The sequence below is a fragment of the Lupinus angustifolius genome, chromosome LG02, assembly GCF_001865875.1.
Source record: "Lupinus angustifolius cultivar Tanjil chromosome LG02, LupAngTanjil_v1.0, whole genome shotgun sequence".
NCBI classification, from domain to species: Eukaryota; Viridiplantae; Streptophyta; class Magnoliopsida; order Fabales; family Fabaceae; genus Lupinus; species Lupinus angustifolius.
The window spans coordinates 19,529,451-19,540,560 of NC_032010.1; the positions used below are offsets into that span (position 1 = coordinate 19,529,451).

At 36.5% G+C, this 11,110-nt stretch overlaps 1 protein-coding gene across 1 annotated transcript; it reads right to left on the reverse strand.

Moving 5' to 3' along the window:
- On the reverse strand, positions 7,525–10,236 carry LOC109337990 (radial spoke head 10 homolog B-like). The gene is made up of 3 exons (XM_019575113.1): positions 9,021–10,236; positions 8,030–8,258; positions 7,525–7,879 (listed from the first exon to the last, which is right to left on the reverse strand). The coding sequence occupies exons 1-3, from the start codon at positions 9,941–9,943 to the stop codon at positions 7,715–7,717; spliced, it is 1,317 nt and encodes a 438-aa protein (XP_019430658.1). The 5' UTR covers positions 9,944–10,236; the 3' UTR covers positions 7,525–7,714.

The following is an 11,110-nucleotide window of genomic DNA, read 5'->3' on the forward strand; positions in this document are numbered from 1 at the left end:
AAACTTACACAACCGGCTGAAAATGGCGTCCAGGATAGTGACATGGTCTTCTGCCGACAGACACTTGGCAATCATGTCATCCATGTAGACCTCCATGTGCTCCTAATATGATCCCCAAACACAATATTCATCATTCTCTGATATGTGGCCCTTGTGTTTTTTAGCCCAAAAGGCATGACCGTGTAGCAATATGCAGTCTTGGGTGTGATGAACATAGTCTTGTCTTGATCTTGGGGATACATGGGTATCTGATTCTACCCGGAATAAGCATCTAAGATTGATAAATATTGATACCCGAAGGAGTTGTCCACTTGGTGATCAATGTTTGGGAGGAGATATGGGTCTTTCAGGCACACTTTGTTTAGATCTGTATAATCCACACACCCGCCACTTCCCTAACGGTTTCTTGACCAATAGCATGTTGGATAGTCAGGTGGTGTAAGCAATATCTCGGATAACCTTAGCTTCAAGAAGCTCAGATATTTTCCGAGTCATCTCGGTTGTTCTCTCGGTGCCCATCTTCCTTTTCTTCTGGGCCATTGGATTTGCCTTCGAGTTGGTGGTAAGTCGATTGCAAACGACTGAGTGATCAATCCATGGCATGTCTATAGTTGACCAAGCAAAAAGATCTTTGTTGGTTTTCAAGCATTTAATTAACCTTGACCTATGAACCTCGCCGAGAATGCTGCCAATAAACACCAAATTTTCTTTTGAGGGTCCTAGTTGAAAAGAAGTTTTTATCCCTCAGACTGAGGGCGTAACTCTCCTTCGTCTACTCTGGCGTCTAATTCTACCAGATGCACACCCTACTGCTTTTTCTTCATGGGTGGTGCCTACGTTAAAGTGTGACTTGGGCGGAGGCTCATCTGATAACAACTTCTTGCACTATGTTGGTCTCCTTTGACAGTACATACCCGTAGGTCAGACGAGAGAAACTTCATGCATAGGTGCAGAGTGGAGACCACTGCTTCGAGATGATTTAATATTGGTCGATCGAGGATGGCGTTATAGGCAGAGCTACAATTAATGACCAGAAACTTTGTCTGTATTGTCCTCGTTAGGGGTTGCTCCCTGATAGTAAGCCAAATGTCAACATAGCCATGGGGGTGATCCCTTGTCCAGTGAATCTGGCCATCTGACCATCATAAGGCAATAAGTCTCTATCTTTTAACTTTATTTTGACGAATAGGTCTTGGAACATAATATATGTCGAGCTGCGCTTATCGATAAATAGCCTCCCAACCTTGTTGTTATTCATTTTGGCGATGATGACGAGGGGATCGTCATAATCGTGAATGACACATTCATAATCACGATCATTGAACAAGATCAGGGGTGCCACCCTACTCTCATGATATTGGCGAGGGTTCTAGACAGTTGCCTGCATGACCTCCTGAACATACCTTTTCTGGGTCGCCCTGGAGGTACACCTTGCGGCGAATCCGCCTGATATTGTGCTAATGTCCACTTGAATCCGTTGCCGCCAGTTACTAGGGCGATATCTATCTCCGCAGTCCCTGTTTTGAGGATGTTCCTGTTGAGTTTTGGAGGGGGTGACTACTCCTAGAAAGACTGGATCGATGTGGTGGTGGGGACCACCCTTGTCGGGCCCGAGCAATAAAGTGTTGTAGATGGCTGACTTCAATCAGATCTTCAATGGTGTCCCGTAGTTGGGTACACTCTTTTGTGACATGCCCAAAGAAGGTGTGGAAGTCAAAGTACTTGGAACGGTCCTAGGTCCCTAGCTTTCTCCCTGAGTTGGGCTTAGGGAGCTGGACTAGATGAATGGCCTTAACTTCTTGCATAATCCTGGTGTGATTAGCGTTGAAGGAAGTGTAGGAGGTGTAGTTTGGTTTCTTGGGTGGTTGGGGTGGATCATCTCTAGGGTGTTCAAGTATTTTTTGTTGTTTGGCTTCCCGTGAGGGGGGCTGGTATTCTCTATGTTCGGATGGTTGACGGATGGGATGAGTCTCTTCTAGGTTAATAAATTGTTGGATCTTTGAGTGAAGATCTTCCATGGTGAGGTCTGAGTATTTGACCAATTCTTGCCTGAAGAGGCCATCTTGTAGTCACGTCACCAAGATATGCACTATCACTTTCGGGCTTAGGGTGCAGACTTTCATGACCTTCATGTTGAGCCTGTCTAAATAAGCCCGGAGAGGCTCATGCAGTTGCTGCCGTATACCGGACAAGGTATATGAAGATCGAGGTTGTTCTTTGCTTGCTGTAAACTAGATGTTGAACCCGTTGGCAAGAGTTGTCCACATATTAATGCTATTTGGTGTCAGTCGTGTAAACCACTATAGGGCAACGTGTTTCAGAGTTAGAGGGAAGGCGTGACACATGATAGGGTGAATCGCCCCATGGAAAGCATAGAGGCCTTGAAGGCGTCTAGGTGGTCTTGTGGGTCAGTGGTCCTAACATATTAGTCGATGTTGCTTAGGCGGGTTAGATGCTTAGGGAGTGGTGAGGACATGATTGCTTCGGTAAAGGGATGTCTTGCTCATGAGGAGCTATAGTTAAAGGGATGAGTTATCTTGGTGGTTTTTGTGTTTAGATAGGCTATAACCTGGAAGCTTCAGCGGACCCTACAGAGTGCTCATTGACAACTAGTCGCGAGGGTCTGTTACTATGCTCAGATCTATGTTGGTGAAGTTCGGCTAAGAGTTGGGCTTGTAGTTGGATGATCTAGCCTTGAGTTTGGATCATTTGGAGGAGTTGTTGGGTAGTAGGTGCTTCTTGGGTGGGGTTAGGGGGATGACTTTGGATTGCTTGTTGAGATGATTGTACTAGTGTTGGAGGGTCAATGGAAGGAGTGTCGTGGTTTGGGGGAATGTTTGTGGTGAGTAGTTCTGCTTGGCTGAATGGTTGAGTTTGGTTACGGGTGGTCACCATTTTGTAGGTAAGTTATAGACGACGCCAATGTTCTTTAGTATTGAATGAGAATGGTCGGTATCGAATGCCCGATAGAATGGAGATGATGAGGAGTCTTGGTCGAAATATCGTCTGGACCCGCCGGGTGAGGTACCTGAGAAGGTTCTCTGACAATCAAGTCAGTATGAGGTCTCTAGAGAGAGAATGGAAGTAAATAAGAGAGGTTAGAGAAAGAACTATAAGTGCAAGTAATAAATGAGGGAATGAGAATTAATTATACTCTATGTGTGAGGTCCACTATTTATAGAGTCTGGGGCTGTTGATGTGGCGCCCGACAATTGGTTAGTACATAACGGGTACAATGGATATATGTCAGGTTGTCCTTGCTCATCCTACAGGTTTGCAATTGTCGAACTGTTGGGGTAGGTAGAATGTGCAGGCGGCGTGGCAGGTGGAATGTTAGTCAGCATTAAAGGCAAGTCAGCGACGCATTAATGGCGAGGTCAGATATGTATTAATGATAAGTTAGAGGCATTAATGACATGTCAGAAGCATTTATGGCATTTGCAGTGGGTCTGGTCCGCCCTAAGCAGGTGAACAAGAGTTAACTAAATTCAGCCACGCACCCGAGACGGGCTAGAAACAACCCGAATTTATCCGGGGTGGAACAAATATGTTTATTTTTATTAAATTTATATTATATCTTTTAAATTTTTCGTTTGTACTTTATAAAAACGATGTTCTCTTGATTTTCTATAGAAACAAATAAAAATGATTTTTTATCATAAAAAGACTATTATCCAGAAGACAAAAACATAAAGAAACTTCTTCGTTCAAGTTGAACATAAACAATGGAGTAATGGTTGTAAAATAACTTTAAGAATTTAATGGTGGGAGACTCTAAATTTAAATATAATGGATACAATTGAAGATGATGATCACTACTATCATATAATCAAGATTTTTTATGTCAAATTATTGAGAAAAACTATCAAAACGTTGGTTTAGTGGTGTAAAGTCTCACGGGATCCTCGGGATCAAAGATTCTATTTATAGGAGTGACACTTGTTGGTAGAGGCAACCACGAACTCCGAAATGGAGTAGTTCTTTACCCAAAAAAGCGAGGAGATACCATTGGTAGTATCAAAAAAATTATTGAGAAACAATGTAAATGCTACATTGGAACGTACCTTACTATATTCATTGAGAATATGATGAATGAACTTGATATGTTCTTTATCCTGTCCAAATGCATGTCCATTATGAAACATATAGGTTTTTTGGTCTTCCAATTGTAGATCACCTCTCCTCTAATGAAATAAAGAGAATGATTGGCTTTTTCTTGTTTTGCATGTTTCATCTTGACCTTAACCCTTATTTGTAAGAAGTGTATATTTCATAAAAAATGATGTTGTTCAATTTTTTTATTTCCATTTTGGCCATCATAAAAATAGAAATATGACTTTTGTTATTTACAACAATAATTTCTATGACAATAATGTGTATAGTCTTATACATTACTTGAATTAGGCCAATTTAATTTGACTACTTAAAATAATAACTCTAAGTATATTTAAACATTGCATATGTAACCCAAAATTTCCCTAATACTTTCTATTTCTCTCATGTTTTTATCTTATTTATTTTATATGTTTTATAATAATACCAAAGAGACCCAGGCTAATCTAGATTAGGTTCATTTTATTATGTATTAGTTTTTTGGTAGGGCTTTTCTACCTGAATTTAAATTTTATATTTCATTTCTTTATGCCTAATCTATTACCATTAATAAATTCTGACAAATAAATATTAAATTTATTTTTAAGTTAACAATATATAATTATTTTGACATAGATAATTTCTGTTTTATCTACCTAACCACATAACAGTCCTTTCTTCTTGGACTTTTCAGGGATGCATATGGAATAACTGAACATGAAAAGTTTAAACTATGATTGATTCGAATCAAGGGACATATAAAATCTAATGAACTTTGAGTGCATTGCAATTTAGTATCACAATTTAAAAACATATGTAAAAGGCTGTATAATGTACTTTGGCTGCAAAATAACTAAAACATTAAATTTTAATGGAAAGTGTCACACTACATGTATATAATGTTGTTAAAACCGTACCGGTTATCAAACCGTCAAAGTATTAGTATAATGGTACAGTGGTTCAACCAGTTGTTTAGTAATTAAAGTGATACCAGTTAAATCAGACATACATGCTTATATTTATATATATATAAACCTATAACAAAAAAATTCATATAGGTAGATACTCAAATTTATAATCCATATTCATAATCTACTCAAAATTCACATAAACAAACAAAAGTCTTTAACAAATTTAAAGTCTAAATTGCAAAACATATATCAATCCAAAAGTATCACTTAACAAACACAAAATATAAATAAATGACACAAGTTCATAACTCTCCCTACAAAATAAATAAATTTGGACTTTTAACATTTAAGACCAAAAAATAAAAGTTGTCTCATATTGAGATTCCATTTTTGCACCAAATCCTACCTTCAGATCAGACAGTTGACTCCAAAATTATACAAATATCACTGAGATTACACACCAATTTTAGGAATCAAAGGTTTAATCTATGTATGTCTTGAAGCATGTGTTTTGAAGTGTTGAAGAGTGGTCACCGTGTAATGAGTTTTTAAGTTTTTTTAAAAAAAAATGTGTATAAACTGACCGGTTTAGTCAAATTCAGGTCGGTTCACTGGTTTTAATACTTGGTCGGTTCAACTTTCATACCGTACCGGTTAGGGGTCCGGTTCGTCAGTTTTCCAATCGAACCGGTTGGCACTGTACCATTTTTATATCACTGCATGCATATACTTTTTTTTGGTGCAAAATTCAGAAATATTTTAACCGAGGATTACACCGTAGCGCATCATGCCAAATGCAGGGGTGACTTTGGACTTAAGAAAAGAATAATTAACCAAGAATTAAACTTCAGAGGAAGAAAAAAAACTTACCTTGATGATTGAAAAGTCATGCTTTTTTGGTTTAATTTATATGAGAAAATTGATATAGATCTCACCCACTACACCACAGCACAGGATCATGTATTCATGTGCCTATGCTGAAAGAAAAACAATAAAATAAGAATAAAAGTAAAAAAAGGGTATTCCTAATGTTGTGTCCTACATGAATAGAGGTGAGAACATCACATCGATTCTTATTACAAATATAATGATATTATAATGTTCATATATTCAAGTTTCCCATACTTCTGATTTGAATATCTGTCTATCATGATTCTAAAGATTTATATATTATTAATATATCATTTATTATTAATTTATATTACTTATCTAAAGTGTCAATAATAATTGAAAATGAATGATAGACAATAAACTGACAATATATAAAACTCTTATAATAGTTGATGCAAACATTTTTTTATGGTCAATGTAATATATATGTAATGTTGGTTTGTCTCGTAAGAACATGTTGAACAACATGCAACCTGTAACCTACTTTACATAAAAACAAGCAGACAAGTATTTTAGTGATGGGTGATGGTATTGGCCCTTCATTAGGATTTGTTGGCCAAATTGGAAAGTTTCATCTCTTGGTGCCATAACTTATCACCCTCTTTGTGTTCATTCTTGTCAATCAATTAAGTGTAATCTCAGTATGGGCTTTGCCACTTTTTTCTGCTCATAAGGGATCAAGCCAACCTTACTCTACCATTTGTTTTTTCATATAATTTCATTTTCAATTGCCCTCTTTGGTTAACAATGAAAAGTTATGCACCAATCTTGTTAAATTCCTCTCGGTGGGGTTATCATAATCTAACGAGTGTTCAAAAGAAATTTTTCCTTAAAACCGTGCTAACATGAATTCAATCACCGAAAGTAGTAACTTAAAGAAAGAGGCAGTGCTGAGGTAAACAAATTCAGATTGACAACTCATACGGACTAGGTAAATGAGCCACTAGTTATACCAATGATGATTCAATGGATTAATTGAGTGACTTGGTTTATATTAAAAATTATTAAAAAAATTAATATTAGTTAATATTATTTAATAACTTTATACACCAAATTTAAAAACATTATCATAATGATTACTAAATTTAGTAACTAACAATAAAACCATTTGATTTTTTCATGTATAAACGACATCGTTGTTTTTCAAATAAATTGATTGACAGAGTTTGTCAAACCAATCCGACCATCTGAATCATCGATTTTAGACTTAAATCAGTCGAGTTGAACCGAGCTAGTACGATTTTGAGGCAAAACCAATTGGATAAGAGGCTCGAACTGGTCGAAAATTCGGTTCACAATTGAACTGGCCAGACGAGCCTGTCCGAGCCAAATTTTATTAGTCACTCATACCCAATACAAACATCAGGAAGACCAAAAATGAGAAAGTGGGATGAATAATAGCCTTTATTTAATTGGTTCAAATCAAAATGTAAGTTTTCTACTAGTTTTCATTTGATCAATAAAAGTAAAAGAATGACTCAATACACGAGACTTTTTATATGATAGATCATTGGTGATGTTGATATAGGTAAAACTCCCACAAGGAGGGAGATTATTTTCTAGATTTGATCCTAATCTTCAAGCACCAACCTTTTTGTTGAGTCAAAGTTCATCCTCTCCTTGATCAAGAAAAGTACATATGAAAACTTACCTTTCATTGTATACTTGGTTTATGTACAATTATATTGAGTTGAAGTAAATCACAAACATCAAAACATACTCTTCAACCTCAGGTATGCTTTTGCAAACCAGGTGACATCTTAAAAGTACTAAAAATTAGCAAAATTTACGTTTCCAAACAAAAGCTACAATTTAAACTCTTAGACATTAGTATCACAAAATTTTCCACCCATCCTATTCTGAACAGCTTTCACAGCAGCAACTCTAGCAGCAGTGGCAGCTCTGTTTGCGGCTATTACCGCTTTGTTCACCACATCATCCTTCCGGCAAAGGTTTATAGCATTCTCTGCTGTTCTCCTAGCAGCCTGCAATTTAACCACCAAAGGAGAACATACATGTATGAGATCAGAACTACCACTTCTTAAGGCATTATAGCACGAAACTAGAAAGCAACTATGATATGTGATATTAAAAAGTTAGTAAATGGGAAACATGTAAATATGAATGACAAATACCTGAACTGCTCTAAGTATAGCATCAGTTAGACGCGGTAGAGAGTTCTTGAGGTTGCCAGCATCCCATTCTCCGCATCTTCGCTCACCATTGCGAAAAATATAAACACCATAACCTTGCCTACGACCTTCATGCCATGCTCCCTCATAACGGTGGCCATTGGCAAAGTGGTAGACCCCGAATCCATGTATTTTGTCTCCGAAATACTCTCCAGCATATCTATCTCCATTTCTGCATGAAGTTGTAACATACAGTGAGTATATTTGGTAAAAGTAACTTCCAGAATTGAATATACTCCATTGTAGCTTTCCATGTCATAAATTACTTGAAGAAAATATTCTCAAAACTTGGAAATAAATCAACATCACAATGGCAAACAGTCAATGGAAATAAACTTGGACTTGAAAATATATCATTTTATCACCCAACTAGTTGACAAACTACACAACATTGTTGAAACAAGAGACAAAGATATATTTAACATACCAGAAAATTCAGCAACTATGACATCCAAATTTAAGGACATCCAATGCATAATTAGTTGCTTTGACAGATAATGCACAAGAGGATGAAAAAACCGAAATTCGGTACTTCAAGTTCTACATAGATATGGTGTCTATATTAAGAATCCAAGAGATCACAAACTCAGATGAATTGGGACTTGTAACTGAAGCAAGATATATCTGGGTGACTGATACAAATCTAAAGAAAACACAAGCAGCAACAAAATATGGAGTATTGAAGCAAATCACCATGGCAAATAACTAGGAAAGATTCAATCACATAAAATCAGAAAATCATCAAAGAAATCAATCAAAATAATTAACAACTTAATCCACTGTTCCATCACCATGCCTAAAAAATTGCACCCCAAAAGACCATTAAGTTCAAAAACATAAACAAGAATGCAAAATTAACTCAGAAATTTTAAAAAGAAATACAACCTAAATTTTTAAAATTCAGAACCCCTTTTCATGTACAAATCAAACTCACCTAAAATGGTAACATCCAAGGCCATGCTTGACTCCAAAATTAAACTCCCCAACATAAGAACTAGCATCAGAGCAATTCTGCACACCAAAACCATGGCTTTGCCCATTAAACCATTCCCCAGAATAAGAGTCCCCAGTATAGAACTTATAAACCCCATAACCATGCCTCAACCCTTGTCTATATTGACCCTTATAGCGACTTCCCCTTGCCCAGATTTCAATTCCATACCCATCATATTTCCCATCAACCCAATCACCCTCATATCTTCCACTCACAAAATAGTGATAAACCCCACTCCCATTACACTTCTTTCTATGAAACTCCCCTTCGTAAAAATCACCATTACTGTAAAACTCAACCCCTTCTTTTTCAACTCCATTCACTAATAATAAGTCATCTTTTTCTTCCTCCTCCACCTCACTGTTTTCACTTTCACCCGAATCTCCAATATACCACTTCACCGGCTCTGTGTTATTACCGCACTTTGAATAAAAACCGCGCCTTTTCAGGTTCATGTCCCATGAGTGCTTTAACACCAAGATGGTTTTTTGAATCATGCCCTTGTTTTTGTTCGCGAAGTAAAGCACAACGGCTATGAAAATAAGCACAAGTAACACGTTTTCTGAAGTGGATGTTTCTTCAGAAGCTCCGAGGTAGAAGAAGAAGTAGTAGAGAAGAGAGGAGCAGAAGATGAAGAAGAAAAGAACCGGGACAGTTATGAACCGGGTCGAACCGGTTTTATAGCTAGGCATGTTTCTCTTATTACTATACTTACTCTGATTCTTGTTGTTGTTGTTCTTCTCTTCTACAAGTTCATCTTCATGGTGAGAGGAGATGATGAAATCATTGGAGGATCGGGAGCGAATGAGAGAGGATTGGGTTCGGGTGAGTTTAGTTTCACTTTTCTTCTTCGAAGCTTCCATGGTGAAACCCACAAAACAGAGGCTTCTTCAGTTTCAGATATTAACTGTAAGAGAGATAGTAATCACGGTGGTTTTATATGGCGGCGCCGGCAAAATCTCAGGGGTGTTCACGGTGGCAGTAGTAACCAGAGTAACTGAACTTGTTCCAATGTTGTATTCTATCAGAAAAAAACAGAAGAAGAAGAAAAAAGAAACAGTGAGAAACGTAGAAGGTTGTTTTGTTTTTTACTTCAAGTTCGAAGTGGAAGAGGAAATTAAGGAAGAGTCACAGGTTACGATGAAGCTTTTTGATTTTGAACTCAAGTTTTAGTATTAAATATTAAGTAACAAATAATGAGGAAAAAAAATCTGGTACATTATTATAAGTATCATTAAATTCTCAAGGTCGATGATTTAATTACTAAGAATGACATAAATGCAGCTACAAACCCGAAAACATTAATTTCTTATATTATTTATTATTTATATTATATTTTACATTAATTCTTCAAAAATTAATAGTTATTTTATATTTTTAAATTTACAAAGCATCAAAAATTAATAGTTATTTTTACCTTATTGAGATTGGATGAGGAGGGTTAGATTGAGATATGAGGGTGTATTTTGATTAGGAAATTTTGGCCGTACGATCGTGGAGACGAGGTCATGTTAATGAGAAGATATGGATAATCATTAATCACACATTGATTGTAGTTTTGAGAATTTGATTCATAGAAGAAAGATGTTACCATCTGACTCGTTTACTTGTGGATTTAATTTCATGTCCATGATTTAATGATTGGCTATCCACTTATTAATTGTATGCCAATGATTTAATGATTATTCATTTCCCCTTGAATTATTATCTTGATACATATATAATAGGGAAAATTTACATTTCTGGTATAGTTTGACTGCCTTATTACTACTCTGGTATAACTTTTTAAAATATTATGAAACTAGTATACTTTTTATTAAAATCGTGTATAAGATACACGATTCCTGGGAAACAGTTTTTGCCCTACCAAACTCGTGTATGGGGTACACAAGATTAATTTTCTCTCTCCTAATCTCGTGCACTCCATGCGAGACCCCTTCCAAATTTTTTTCTTTGCCTTGGACTGGTGTTTCCGGTCCAGGTTTTTAAGAATTCTGTTCTGTTTTTGAGTTGTATGAGTTATATCAAAA

What these genes read in the sequence shown, in the direction of transcription:
- LOC109337990 (XM_019575113.1), bottom strand. Translation starts at nt 9,943, where the DNA reads ATGGAAGCTTCGAAGAAGAAAAGTGAAACTAAACTCACCCGAACCCAA. An exon ending in CTTGGATGTTACCATTTTAG is followed by an intron (nt 8,259 to 9,020) that starts GTGAGTTTGATT and finishes AACTTCATGCAG; the next exon opens with AAATGGAGATAGATATGCTG. An exon ending in CTATACTTAGAGCAGTTCAG is followed by an intron (nt 7,880 to 8,029) that starts GTATTTGTCATT and finishes GTTAAATTGCAG; the next exon opens with GCTGCTAGGAGAACAGCAGA.